The 15,359-nt window shown below is 38.2% G+C and overlaps 1 protein-coding gene across 7 annotated transcripts in view; it reads right to left on the bottom strand.

The window, feature by feature from the left end:
- COBLL1 (cordon-bleu WH2 repeat protein like 1) overlaps positions 1-15,359 on the bottom strand; it is a 169,539-nt gene that overhangs the window by 137,155 nt on the left and 17,025 nt on the right. The window contains exon 1 of one of the 7 annotated variants that reach the window (XM_013052013.2): positions 8,624-8,652. The exons of the other annotated variants lie outside the window; for them this stretch is intronic. Within the exon in view, the coding sequence (XP_012907467.1) occupies positions 8,624-8,637 (14 nt within the window). The 5' untranslated portion in view covers positions 8,638-8,652. Of the gene's footprint in view, positions 1-8,623; positions 8,653-15,359 lie in introns of those variants that run through there. 7 annotated transcript variants of the gene reach the window in all.

The raw sequence follows: 15,359 nt of genomic DNA, 5'->3' as shown, positions 1-15,359 counted from the left end.
AGATGGAATTAATAAGAGAAGTTTAGAAAATGGCACACCCAAAAAGTACATCCAGGTTTCTGTCACCAAGTTAACAATAAATAAATCAAGAACCTGGCCAATGTTCCACAAAAGTTCAAGGGGGAAAAAATGTTTCATTTATATTCTCCATGTCAAATTCTAAATTACTCTACTCACAACTAATAATCTAAATGTATAATTCTCTCTGGTAGCATTTTTACAAGACATTGCAATTACCTGGAAATATTTTGAGACTTCCTTTTACCAATACTCAGTACCAGAGAGGACAAAGCCGTCTTAATTTCTGATACTCATATCACTAGATCATCAGTCAAGAATATTTGAATGCAGCACCTGGGTGGCTCAGTTGGTTGGGCAACTGCCTTCGGTTCAGGTCATGATCCTGAAGTTCTGGTATCAAGTCCTGCATTGGGCTCCCAACTCCATGGGGAGTCTGCTTCTCCCTCTGACCTTCTCCCATCTCTCATACTCTCTTACTCTCACTCTCAAATAAATAAACAAAATCTTTTTTATTTTTTTTTTAAAGATTTTATTTATTTGACAGAGAAATTACAAGTACACTGAGAGGCAGGCAGAGAGAGAGAGAGAGAGAGAGAGAAGGAAGCAGGCTCCCTGCTGAGCAGAGAGCCCGATGTGGGACTCGATCCCAGGACCCTGAGATCATGACCTGAGCCGAAGGCAGCAGCTTAACCCACCGAGCCACCCAGGCGCCCAATAAAATCTTTTTTAAAAAGAACACTTGAAAGCCTTTCAACTGTGACCAAAAGACAAACTCTAAATTTTATATATAGGATTTTTTTCATATCACTCTTCTACAAAAATATTTAATTGATTCATTTTTTTATAAATGAATCAACTAGCCTACTGTGTGCTAGGCATTTATGATTTATACAGGGATTTGGTAAGGTATACATTGTCCTGGTCTTCCTCCAGTTTTATAATCAACTTAGTTCACATCTGTTATTTATATTCTACAATAAAGATAAATTTTATTTACACAGGAAAAAAACTTCATAAAAAGGTGAACATTTTTGTAGTTCTAGAGAAGAGATTAGTGGTTAATGAATGTAAAAGGGTCCACACTGCTATTCCCACCACCTTTCAAATCTCTAACTTTGGAAAGAGCTCACCTTTCTTTACCTGAATTTCTCGAGTTGTAAAAAGAAGCACCTCAGCACCCATCTCGAAATTGCCACAAAAATAAAATTTATATTAAGTTCTTGGTACAATGCCTGGCTTATAATAAACACTTGATCATTGTTAGCTGATGTTCATGTTAAAAAGTAGAGGCCAATGACGACATGGATGCTTAGCGAAATAAGTCAATCGGAGAAAGACAACTGTCATATGATCTCCCTGATATGAGGAAGTAGAGATGCAACAAGGGGGTAGGAGAAAAATGAATGAAACAAGATGGGATTGGGAGGGAGACAAACCATAAAAGACTCTTAATCTCACAAAACAAACTGAGGGTTGCTGGGGGGAGGGTTGAGGGAGAGGGGTTGGAGTTATGGACATTGGGGAATGTGTGTGCTGTGGTGAGTACTGTGAAGTGTGTAAACCTGGCTATTCACAACCTGTACCCCTGGGGATAAAAATACATTATATGTTTATAAAAAAGAAAAATAAATAAAAAATTAAAAAAAAAATAAGTAGGGCCAAGATTTACTTTAACACAGACTGTATCTTACAAAAAGAAAATTACTAGGATGCCCGGGCGGCTCAGTCAGTTAAGCATCTGCCTTCAGCTCAGGTCAGGATCCCAGGATCCTGGGATCAAGTCCCACACTGGGCTCCCTGCTCAGTGGGGAGCCTGCTTCTCCCTCTGCCTGCCATTCCCCCTGCTTGTACTCTCTCTATTTCTCTGACAAATAAATATAATATTTTAAAAAAAATTACTGTTTATTATGTGGTTACAATCCATTGTATCCTGAGATAGAAAGTATTTTCAATGCAAATTTTTATATCATTTGTGTAAATTTGAGCTTGGCTATTCACCTCAACAATTTCAAAATTGGTTCCTTTAAATAATATCTTTCAGTACATAAGACCAAACATCAGATTTCCAAATTTTTAAAAAATTTATGTTTAGGGGCACCTGGATGGCTCAGTCTGTAAAATATATGACTCTTGATCTTAGGGTTCTAAGTTCAAGCCCTATGTTGGGTATAGAGATTACTTAAAAATAAAATCTTAAAAAAAAAAAATTCTTTTAAAAACCCTGATTTTTAAATGACTTTTCCAGAATTATATTTTAGAAAGTGACTTTTACTTCTAATTATGATTTATACGGGTATATCAGCAAATGGATTGATGTACATGGAGATGTTAAATATTACACATCTTCACTGTTGTCAATTGCTACTTTAAATATAGTTTATCTGCACAGCTAAACAGAACAATACCCTAATGAGAATCCACACTGTTCTATGATATTTTTGTTTAATCAACAACAAAGATTTCATAGTAATTCATTTACTTCAACCACTGGATAAACAACCATGTACCTTCAAAAGACCTCACCGGGGTAACCAAACGTTACAAAATTATAAAGTCAAATTAGGCATTCAAGAAGCTTATCAGTGAGAGGGCCCCTGGGTGGCTCAGTTGGTTAAGTCTCTGCGGTCAGCTCAGGTCATGATCCCGGAGTCCTGGGATCAAGTCCCACACCGGACTCCCAGCTCAATGGGAAGTCTGCTTCTCCCTCTGACCTCTCCTCTCATGCTCTCTCACTCTGTCTCTCTCTCTCTCTCAAATAAATAAATAAAATTAAAAAAAAAAAAAGCTTATCAGTGAGGAAATATTTTTATCTAGAATCACAGTTGTCTAGTTCAGCTAAAGAAATGGAAACAGCATTATTCCCATTCTGTAACAGACTTCCATCTCCCAAATAGCACATGAAAGGTACTGATTATTTCTCTGTCTACAGGATTGGTAGTCTTTTCAAGCACCAACACGTAATAACAAGTCATGAGCTTTCATTGAATGAAAGCATTTCCCTCCCTCTTAAAATAAGAAATGGACAATAAAGTCGCAAACTAAACACAGCTTCGAGTCCAGTGTGTACTCTCCAACATTACAACTGACGTTATTGGTCTGCTGGAACTCCTCAAGCTGTTTACAAGAAAACTGTTGTGGTCAAGCTAAAAAACTCACTAAACTTTTTATAGGATCACATGATTGTTTTGAGTGATTTTATGAAAAAGGAGGAAAATGAATGCAAACTAAAATTTTAGAGCCCTACTACCATGTGTCTTTCAACACATCCAAAATGTATTTTAATCCCCATTTTATTGGCAAAGGAACCGAGGCTCTGAGAGGTTAACTAGCTTGCCAAAGGTTACCCAATAAGAAAATGGCACATCTTTGATACAGACCCGAGTCTATATGACAAAGTCAGTACAGGCAGAATGTTATATTTTAAAATTTTCTGGAAAACTAATCTCTAAAGAAAGTCTTCCACATGGAACATGCTAAAATCATATGTATTTGAATGGATGAATTACAGTAGCAAGATACCAAGAATAATCTTGGAGAAGTTGTTTCATCTCTCACTCTCGGTTTTTGTTTTTTATATCTGATAAGGACAAAGAAAGTACTATTTCTTACACAGAGCTCTTATAAAGACAAAATGCTCTAACATACTTAACATAAAACCCAGCATCTAAATAAGAACTTAATAAATATTGGTCAAATTTATATTATTACTCTCGCTATCATATGTAAAATTAAAGAGTCTTTAGCGCCTGCTGGGTCATCAACTGAGCATTCTCTGAAGAAGTTATTGGGTCTGTCTTATCCCCTGTCCTAAAAGAGACTCTGAAATATAGTAAGTGCTCAACAAATACTGAAATAAATCGTCTAACAATTTTCCATTCATTTTTATCTCAATGTCTAAGTAATGATACACAGTATCCCTTTTGCTGATCTTTCTTTTTCCCACAACAATGCCTTGAATCAAAAGTTTTCAGAAGACAAAAGATCCTTCACAGGAAGGCCTACGTGGTTAAACAGAAAGAAATAAAGGCAGTGGAATCCAGAACTTACACGTATCACAGAAAGGAAAACTAGGCAGACTTGCGTACAAAATATACCTCAATTCATATACCTCAACTTCTCCAATTGAAAGTAAATCCACTCCCAACTCTAGAAAAACGGATAAATTCTCACTGTTCTCGGAAATCCACCACTCTTCAATAGGCCTCTTAATTACCAATTCAGTCATACAGTGAAGAAAGAAATACCTAAATGAATTAATTCTTTGTGTTTGTCCATCGCTGACTATATAATATATAGTCAATATATTATATATATATAGTCAATATATTATATTGACTATATATATATATAATATATTGACTATATAATATATAGTCAATATTTACATTTTTAACTTCTCTTATTTATAGTTCAACTTGATAAATTAATATACTTTGTTGACATCTTAAGCATCTACAGGCTGATAATTTGAAGAAAGGTACACATTGAAACGACTTTTTCTACTATGAGCTGATCTTGAAGCTAACCTTGATTTGACCTCTGTACAGGAAGGTGGGGTCAGAAATGCATACTTTCCCATGCTCCTGTAAAGCAGGAGAATACAGTGATGAAGAATGTTGGCTTTGGAATCAGGCAGACCTCCCAGGAAAACCTCTATTCCCTGATTAATCTCAGTTAAGAAAACTGCCTGAGCCTCAGAGTTTCCTCCTATATAAAGAGATAAAACATGAACCCCATGGTGGTGTTAGAGAGGCTGAGTTAGTGATAAGGATTATGATTTTCAAACAATTTTGAAACAAAGCATTACAATTACCCTAGTTAAATGTCCATGGGGAGTATTCTTTCCCAAATCATACCTCTTCACACAGCCCCTAGCATTCTTCCAGATTCATCTATCTAACATATATACCTGAAGGAGAAGAGGAAAAAGAAACGGTGGTTTTCTCCACTGCAATCCCTCTATGCCTAAACTAGGTTTCTTAGACCACCAAAATCCTAATATGGACAAAACAATTACGAAAAACCCATTACACAGGACAAAATAACATGAACAAATGATAAAAGAACTCAATAAAGTAGCAAATGCTACCATGGACAAAAAGATGAATGTATCTTGCTCTAAGAATCTTACAACTTAGGGGTGTCTGGGTGGCTCAGTGGGTTAAGCCTCTGCCTTTGGCTCAGGTCATAATCTCAGGGTCCTGGGATCGAGCCCCACATTGGGCTCTCTGCTCAGCGGGAAGCCTGCTTCCCCCTCTCTCTGCCTGCCTCTCTGCCTACTTGTGATCTCTCTCTCTTTCTGTCAAATAAATAAATAAAATCTTTAAAAAAAGAAAACAGAATCTTACAACTTAGTGAGGAAAACAAGCTTATAAACAAAACAAATAGAAGACAGAAAGGTACTACTTGCTCTGACAGACTTAGAGGTAAAGTACTATGAAAGCAAAAGGGAAGAGGAAATAAATCTGGCTTGAGGATCTGTAAAAGCTTCAAGGAAAAGGTGGAATTTGGAATTGGGCCTTGAAAAATGTGTGGATTCCTTTGGGCAGTGAGTTGGGCCAGTAGAATTCCACACTGAAGAAACTCTAACCAGAAACAAGGAGGCTGAAACGCTCCAGTATGCAGAAGAGTCACAGTCCACCTCCCAAGTCTGAAAAGAGTTAGGTGGAGAGAGACAGTGGGAGATGAGGCCAGAAAAGAAAGTTAGAATGAGGCAACCACGCCTACTCCAGAGTCTGGCCTTTACTACACAGGCAAAAAGAACTTTATGGAGAAACGAGGGGCACCTGATAGGAACTGACCCATAGTTTGAAAATACTGTAGCATATTAAATCTTAAGAAAATAAAAATTAGGAGCAAGAAGGAACTATCAAAATAGCCCAAGACGAAACTAGAACATCAGGAAATGGAAATTAAAAACAACACTAGATTGTAAGAGCACACAGGATTAAGCAATCTATAATCCTTATAATATACAAATACGTTTCTTCTACTCAGGGTAAAAGTGAATCATATGCAGAGTTAGGATTTAGGGATAAAAAGGGCTGACTAGGATGTGCGGCCTCAAGTCAAGAGAACTCCCCCAGATCTGCTAAATACAGGTTTGAGCATCCGTATTATAATAAAGGGATACCACCTGGTAAATGAAACACAAGAGCCAAGGTCTCGAGGCACTTGTGCTATGTGTAGAAGTTAGGCTGGGGATGCGGTCAATGTTTGGGGGGGCAGGGCAGGGGGAACACTGGTCTTATTCATAGCAGGCTCACAGCTGGTTACGGAGGCCACAGAAATCCAGGCTCCATAAGGAAAAAATGAGCTCGCCAGGGAGTCAGGACCCAGCCAAATTGCCTCAAGTTCAGGACAGGGCTCCAGTGACCCAAAACCTCTATGTGCTCCGTGAGGAAGACCTGGTCTCTGGACGCTGAAAGTACACTTAACAGTGGAGATTCAGGTAACAAGAATAACTCCAGGCCCTGACACCGGTAGAAGAGGCTTTGTTTAATTCAACCAATTTTTGAATCCATAGCTTGAAAGTCTTCAATACTGAGAAAAGGCTGAATAAGACCTAAACTAAAATTGTGTTATAGGGGTGCCTGGATGGCTCAATGAGTTAAGCATCAGCCTTCAGCTCAGGTCATGATGCCAGGGTCCTGGGATGGAGTCCCATATCAGGTTGCTCACTCAGTGGGGAGCCTGCTTCTCCCTCTCCCTCTGCCTGCCGCTCCCCCTGCTTGTGAGCTCTCTCTGACAAATAAATAAAACTTTAAAATAAATAAGTAAAATTGTGTTATATGAGCATAAATTTGTATCACAATGTTTTCTAAACTCATCTAAATCCCTTATCTAATGTAAGTGTAACAGCAAACATTATTTAAAAAAAAAAAAGACCTAGCACCAACTAAGATATAATACTTTTACCTTATCCAAAAACAAGACAAAATATTAAACAAAAAGTCTTTCAGTCCACCATAATCTTAGGAGAACTTGAACAATCAGGCCCAGATTCACCTGTAGCCTCACCCATCTCTGCTCAGCCTTATGCTGTACTTACACGGGACTATTCCACATTCTCTAACACTCAGGGTACTCTGGTCTGTTTATGTCTTCATATACAATATCCATCTTCCTTTTCTGGCTTGGTAATGTCCATTCATCTTTCAAGTCACCTATACCGTAAGAACCCTTAGTGCCTTTAAGCAGAACTCATCACCAAGTAAGTTCTTACAGCATTTTCTACATACCTCTTCTGTGGTAGATCTTCAAAATCAGCTCAAGAGTTCCCTCTTCCAAGAAGCTTTGGGGCTCTTGCAGACATCCATGTCTGCCTTTATTCCTAGCCTTGCCATAAACTCTATCACATCACTTGGCTATTTCTACCACCCAATGGTTTATACAGCTCAAGAGCCATAGCTAAAACTTATATTCAGCATTTTACGGCCTCTACTTAGCCCACGCTCTGGAATAAAGTAATTTACTGATGTTGAGTAAATTAACATTCTTCCAATTTCCCAGTGACTGATAAGGGTCTATGTATTTACTTGTGTGTATTAATCGTCACCATCTGAAGGAAAATATTTATCCTTATTTCACTTGTGTATTCTAGTTATCCCTCCTCCAATTTCTTAGAAACTTGCTATGACAGAGATTTTAAAACTAGAGAAATAGGTCAGAATTTTATTTTATTCAATGTAACAGCAGGACTATAATAATTTAATCCCACACATATCGCTAAAATGAAATTCAGGGATTTCAGGAACAGTGGCCTACTGTGTCTGCCCACTTAGAAAGTGCCAGTCTTGAACAAGACAGAGTGTTTATCCTCATCACCCCAGAGCAGGCATTTTTGTGCCCTCCTGGGCATCCACCCATTATCTAGAACCCGGCAAAACCAGCAATACCCCTTGTTTTCCAGGCTTTCCCTTCTTCCCCTACATACTAGCCTTATTACCTAAAACTCATGTTGTACACTACTGCAGCCCTCAATAGGAAGCAATCTGATAACAATAGCTACTCATGGTCTATACCTTCTGTTTATGATACAGATAATTCTCACAATAGTCCATATTACAGCTGAGGATATCCAGACTTAAATATACAAGTCACATACTCAAAACTATACCTGGATTGGGATGCCTGGGTGGCTCAGTTGGTTAAGCGGCTGCCTTCGGCTCAGGTCATGATCCCAGGGTCCTGGGATCGAGTCCCACCCACATCAGGCTCCTTGCTGGGCAGGGAGCCTGCTTCTCCCTCTGCCTCTGCCTGTCTGTGCTCGCTTGCTCGCTCTCCCTCTGTCTCTGACAAATAAATAAATAAAATCTTTAAAAAAAAAAAAAAAACACTACACCTGCATAAAGACCTAAAGTGAGATTGCAGACCATGCGACTACAAAGCTGTTCTCTGTGACTACTCCAGTGGTCCTCAATCTTTCCCAAGCATCAGAATTACTTAGAGGGCATATTAAAACAGATTGTTGGGCTCCATCCTCCCACTTTCCGATTAAGCAGGTCAGGAGGGGGGGTCTGAAAATCTGCATTTCTAACGCGTTCTCAATTGATATTGATCAGGGACCCACTGACTATATTACCATAACAATGTAAATCACCTTATTGAAGACATCTGGATAATTCAGTAGCCCTCAAGATGATTTGCTCTTGACATAGGATATGCCTTCATAGGCTTCAAATAGAAAAATCTTCCTTCCTAATAGTAGATGTCTTCCTAACAGTAAAATCTTGTGTTCTGTGAGAGAGGTGAGACAGAAAGGGAAGAAATTAGTACTGGGGACATGTTCTTGAATGAGAAGATTCAAAAAAGGGTAGTTACAATAGCAATTCCCTAGAAATTTATGTGGAAGCTGAATGCAAGTAGTCAATTCTCATTTCCAATTCTAACTTCAACGTGAAACAAATGTCAGACAGCAGCCAGGAGAATTTCTAAAAAGAACATTGGCCATTATGACTTACTCTACCAGATCATTAAAACATATTATAGAAACACCACAAGCAAAACATTTTGATAGAAAAGCAGAAAAATCAATGGAATGGAATGCAATGCTCACTAGCACATGAATAAAAATAGGTTTAATACATAAGAATGCCATCTCAAATCAGTGGGGAAAAGACAAACTGTTCAATAGATTATGTTGAGGAAAAATTTTTTAAAATTTAGACTCTACCTCTTATCACAAAAGAATAAACTTCAGTTTGTTTCTGTCAAATATTTAATCTATCATAAATTTAAGATGAGACTTTTTTTTAAGATTTTATTTATTTATTTGACAGAGAGAGAGCATGAAAGCAGGGAAGTAGGAGAGGGAGAAGCAGGCTTCTTGCTGAGCAGGAAACCCAATGAGGGACTTGATCCCAGAACCCTGGGATCATGACCTAAACTGAAGGCAGATGCTTAACTGACTGAGTCACCCAGGCACCCCTAAAGTAAGAGAATATTTTAAAGACTTAACATACATGCATTTCTAAACAAAGCAAAGGAAAACACATAGAATTGTCTCTAATATAAAACTAGAACGCTAAAAATGCTTCCATAAACAAAGCTGCATGACAAATGATAAAACTGGGGAATATTTAGAATGCAAGACACAAAAGATTTTACATACTTAGTGTAAAATACATATTAAGAGCTTTTACAAAATTAAGAGGAAAATAGAAACACAAAAGCATGAATTGAATTTTTAAAAGAAAAGCAAATGAAAAGTAAACATTTGAAAAGTTTCTCAAACTCAGTAATGATCTAGAAAAATAAAAATTTAAAATAATCCTAATCATTTTCCTATATCAGACTGGAAACCATCAAGGTTGACAACATAGAAATTCTTTTTAATCAAACTGGAAAAATGCAATGAATGCTCAGCAGTGTCAGGAAATGTGCCAAAATGTCAAACACAAAGTGCATTTTAAGTAGAGAAGGAAACAAATTGTTCAGACACTTGATATATTTCTATTGTGTATAATCCTGAGGACAGGTTTTCATTGACTCTCATTTAAAGTGTGTCCTTCACTTTCAAAAATGGAATTTTTAGAAAGGTTTTTGTTTAGTTATTTCAGAGATAGGTAGGTATGGAGGGGTGGGAGTGGGTAGGAACTGCTAGTTTTGCCCTTAGATTTTTTTTTTTTTTTTTTAACTATGAACTCTCTCCCTATTTGGAACAGTCTAGTGCAAAGAACAAGATACTGTTATTTTCATTAAATATACAAGTAATGTCTGGGAACTCAACGATGCTTGACAAATCTTTAAAATTGTCTGCATCTCTGAAATCACAAAATGGTAATGTGTGACAAGTCTTCATACTGTTCAAATAGCAGCCAGTCTCAGTAAGAATGCTTGTATTTATTGGAAAATGCACACCAGTTCAAAATGTGATTATAGTGGGCTACCCTCTTCTTTGATCACAGATTCCTTCTCTATGACCTTGACAGTTCTCACCAATTTTCAATAGTTTATGACCAGTGATAACCTGATTAGAATACCTTAAATAGGAAAAATGCAGCTGTTTACTTCTTTATGACCAGAGTAATAATCTGTGTTTCTTTGGAAATGGCATTAACAATTTTTAATTGAATGCGTACCCATGTGGAAATGAATCCGGCATGACAAGAATATGGCACCAACAAGCTCCCTGAGAAAGAACACCTTCATGCTGATGTCGCTTCACACTCCACAACCAAGAGAATGTGTGCGGTCAAAAGAACTAACCTCATCAAGAATTTAGACAGGAAATGCTAACGTATTCAAACGGACTCACTTTGTTTTAAGACATGTATTATCAACAAACAAGGCATAAGCCGGTCTCATCTTAGATACCATTTTTAATATAAAGGGCTGATTATGGTTTACAGATCTGGGAAGTATACAGATCTGCTGCTTCAGTTTCCTGAAAAAGGAATGGAGTCTGAGCTGTGGATAGGGAAACTACAAAATAAAAATCTTGTCTTCTTATACATGAGGGGACTGGCTTGTAGGCTCAAAGATAAAGTCTTTTCATTAGGAACCACTGCCCATGATAGACTTAGTTGGTTATTTTTTTTTTTTTTTCCCCCCTGGAGGAGAAAGGGATGATGAAGGTTTACAATAAATACATTGTGTGCTCATTATCTCCACATCTACCAGGTAGAGCCTTTTCTAGTGACTGTAAAGGGCCAGAAAGTCTGCTTAGAAAGAATCACATTCTAGGAACTGATGAGTTACGAAACAGCATTATGTATATTTGGGAAGCAATGATCCTTAATCAAATATTAACCACTACTTTACTGAATAAAAACTGAGAGTGGGCAGCTTAAACCAAACTTAGAAACTTTCATATGCTGATGTTCAAAAACGTTAATAATTGAGCTACAGACATTTAATTGTGAAATTAATATCATAGGTAAGGAGTTTTATTAGTCAGTATTTCATGGTTTTACATATAAATACATCCAATTAATCCCAGGCACGAGTCTATGATAGGTATACTCATTTCCAGACGAATGAATGGATGGATGGACGGATGGGCAAGCAAGCAGATATACAGAAGTTAATTTGTCCAAATTTTCCTAACTATTCAGTGGGTGAGCCAGGATTGAACACCAGGTCTCCCTGAAATGCCAAGCTTATAACCCCAAGACACTCTCGGAATGCCTCTGATTTGTTACTTCACACAGAAAACTTACTACTTAAGGCCACAAAGGTGACTGCCGGAGTCTGGTCAGAACAAGAGCAAGCTCCATGGTCCCCTGACATCAAACTGGCAGCTCTGTCCCATGCCTGCTGAGCCAGGGGCCTGGGAGCCCCAGCCACGAAAGGAGTAGGCCAGAACCACCTCCCGCTGCCATAGCAATGATCTTCAGGCCTCCTGGGTTGTTGGATACTCCCTTTAGGAATTTTCCTTTTGGCATCTCACTGGACCTTGCAATCCACTGCCCTAGTGAGGGCAGCATTCTTCAGTCTCACAATAATCATCCCAGGCTGAGAAAGACAGTTTTGACACTTGGTTCTGGCTAAGTAAAGTCAGTGCTAACAACTTCCCAAAGTCCAATGAGAAGAATTAATCTTAGGGGAAAGTGTTGAGGGGGTGGAGAAAGGGCGCAATCATATTTACAACTTCTATATTTGCATAAAGATTCTGAAAAGGTTCATTAAGGCATTTGAAAAACCAAACATGATGTTAACCAAGGGGGGAAAGAAAAAGGAAAAAAAAAAAAAACCTCGAAACTGCATAGTAATTGGCATTTCAGAGATTTGGACTTTCCTTATTTTAAAACAGAGAGAGTATTGTTTACACTGCCTTGGAAGTTGTTCAAAGATGTGTATTTTTAATAAGATTGAATCATGTTTTCAATCCAGACAAAGTGATTTTATTCCATGAATACATTTTCCATGTACCATATAGTAATATTTTCAATACAATTAGCTGCCAGTGCCCAGCCTAGTGGGCACCTGACACATAGTAAGCTTTCAATAAATATCTGCTGAATGAAAACAAAACAAAATTAATGAGCTGTTGATACTTTCTGGATGATGCTTTATTCTTGTTATACTTAGTTACATATTTAGTAGTTTCAAACCCAATCCTCCATGACTAATTCAAACACCCCCTCTCAAAATCCATACCCGTCCTAAAGCTCAGCCTCTTCATCCTTCAGTGGAGCCCAAGATTTCCAGCCCTCATCCTCCCTGACCACAGCAAAAATTAATAACCAGAACTCTCCTTGTATCCAAACTTCCCCAGTACTGTTGGCAAAAGACCAAGCCTAGCCCAGGGACCACACAGACGGTATTTGAAAAAACGTGTACAGTACTTCCAAACCAAAAAGGTAATTACACACACAAACACCCAACCTCCCAGCTTACTCTAATAACTGACTACAAATGGTCCCTGACTTACAGTGGTTTGATTTATAATTTTTCAATTTTATGACGGTACAGAAGCAATATACACTTAGAAACCATATTTTGAATTCTGAATTTGGATCTTCTCCCAGGCTACAGGTTCAAGTATAGACTACACTTGATCTTAGCCAAAAGCCCAAGAAGCGATAACAGTATGCAGGTATAGAGATACTCTCTAGAGACGTGGGGCAGGGACGACACAGGTCCCAGTGGCCACATGATCACCACTGTAAACAACTGACACACTTAACAACCATCGTGTTGCTCACTTTCAGTACATAATTCAATATGTTACATGAGAGGGGGCCTCGGTTGAGCGTCTGCCTTCAGCTCAGGTCATGATCTCAGGGTCCTGGGATCAAGCCGGCATCAGGCTCCCTGCTAAGTGGGGGGCTTGCTTCTCCCTTTCCCTGTGCTGTGACCCTTGTCTGTGCTTGCTCTCCTCTGTCAAATAAATAAGTACAACCTTTAAAAAATATGTTACATGAGATATTCAATGCTTTGTTATAAAATTGGCTTTGTATTAGATGATTTTGCCCAACTGTAGGCTAATATAAGTGTTCTGAGCACCTTTGAGGTAAGCTAGACTAAGCTATGATATTCAATAACTCAGCTGTATTAAATGCATTTTTGACGTCCTAGATTTTCAATTTATGGTGGGTTTATTGGGACATAACCCCATCCTAAGTCTAAAAAAATCTGTATTTCTATCTCCCTCTAAGAATGTCCTTTCTTTGGCATGTCTTCCCCTGATGGCAAGTCACAGGACCTTCCACACAGATTTCTCCGAAACTTGGAAAAGCTTTCAGTTTCTAACTATAAAAAACTCTACAGCTGGTTTCCTCACTGCTGCAGAATTGATAGTCTTTCCGTTTTGGGATTATATTCACCCAAATCTAAAACTTACACCCTCTCATGCACAGTTAATGATTTCACTGGAAATAACCCAAATGTCTAACACTAACAGGTAAAATTTATTTTTAAAAATGTAAATACACACACAGGCAAACAAAAGTTTTGTTGCACAACTATTTCAAAAAGCAATTTTTTTAAAGATTTTATTTATTGATTTGACAAAGAGATCACAAGTAGGCAAAGGGGCAGGCAGGGTTGGGGTAGGGGACAGAGGAGAGCAGGCTCCCCGCAGAGCAGAGAGCCTGATGTAGGGCTTGGATCCCAGGGCCCTGAGATCATGACCTGAGCCGAAGGCAGAGGCTTAACCCTCTGAGGTACCCAGGCACTCCTCAAAAAGCAATTTTTAGAAAGATGAATTTATTTTAGAGAGAGAACATTAGCAAGCATGAGTTGGGGGAAGGGTGCAGGGAGAGGAGAGAGAAATCTCAAGCAGACTCCCTGCTGAGGACAAAGCCCAGTGACAACAAAACAAAGAGTCAGATTCTTCACCAACTGAGCCACCCACGTGCCCCACAAAAAAGCATTTTTAAATGTGTTTCAAATAACTGAAATAACTTATAATCCTGAAGAAAAATATGAAACTAATACACACGGTTAAAAATCTAAACATTGAGAAGTCTAGAAGGATGCATTCTATCCATAGCATTACCTAAACTTTATCTGAAAGAACACTGGTTTTAAGAGGTAAGTCACTGTTCTTCTGAAAAACAGATTTGGAAAATGTTACTTTCAATGTTTTCATGTTGGAAGTCCATTCTGTATATTCTATTAAAATCCCTGAGAAGACTTTAAAAGAAGAAGACAGACTGTGTTTCACTCATACAATCACAAAATTATTTGACCATGGAAGCTGTTCTTACAGGAAACAAGTTGACTTGTATCTTATTCAGAAGGCAGCTTGGAAGGGCACCCGGGTGGCACAGTAGGTTAAGCCTTGGATTCATAATTTCAACTAAGGTCATGACCTCAAGCCTCCCAGCAGGCTCCAGATGATGGAAGTGGAACCTACTTGAGATTCTCTCTCTCCCTCTGCCCCTCCCTGTGTGCAATCATGCCCTCCCTCTCTTTTAAAAAAAAAAAAAAAAAGAAAAAGAAAAAGAAGAAAAGAAGACGGTGACAGTGGCAACACCTTGGGAAATGCTAAAATTCAAATCATGTTAACAATTGTTATCTCTCCAGGTAGCCTCGATAATGATGATTTTTCTTTACATATTCCTATTGCTGTTAAATATTCTATAATAAGCATATCAATTTTGTAATCAGAAAAAAAAATCAGCAAAAAAGTGTTTAGTCCCCATTTACTGTTACTCCTACTATTATTTATTTTATTGCCTTTGCCACCACTGGCCATTCTAGGGGGAAAGGGTGGGGAACAGGAGAACAGATGCAAAGTGGTCTAACCAAATGGATTTTAAATGACATTTGGATTCCACTCAGATCTGCCACTGCCTGGCTGTGTGACCCTGGACAAATTACACTGGAAGCCTCAGTTCCTTTTCTGCACAATCTGGACAACAACTACATCTACTTTACAGAGTGAT

Source organism: Mustela putorius, unplaced genomic scaffold (genome assembly GCF_011764305.1).
Source record: "Mustela putorius furo isolate JIRA1106 unplaced genomic scaffold, ASM1176430v1.1 tig00003869_pilon_pilon_pilon, whole genome shotgun sequence".
Lineage (NCBI taxonomy): Eukaryota > Metazoa > Chordata > Mammalia > Carnivora > Mustelidae > Mustela > Mustela putorius.
The sequence above is the reverse complement of the archived record's forward strand: the minus strand, read 5'-3'. Positions and strand labels throughout refer to the sequence as shown.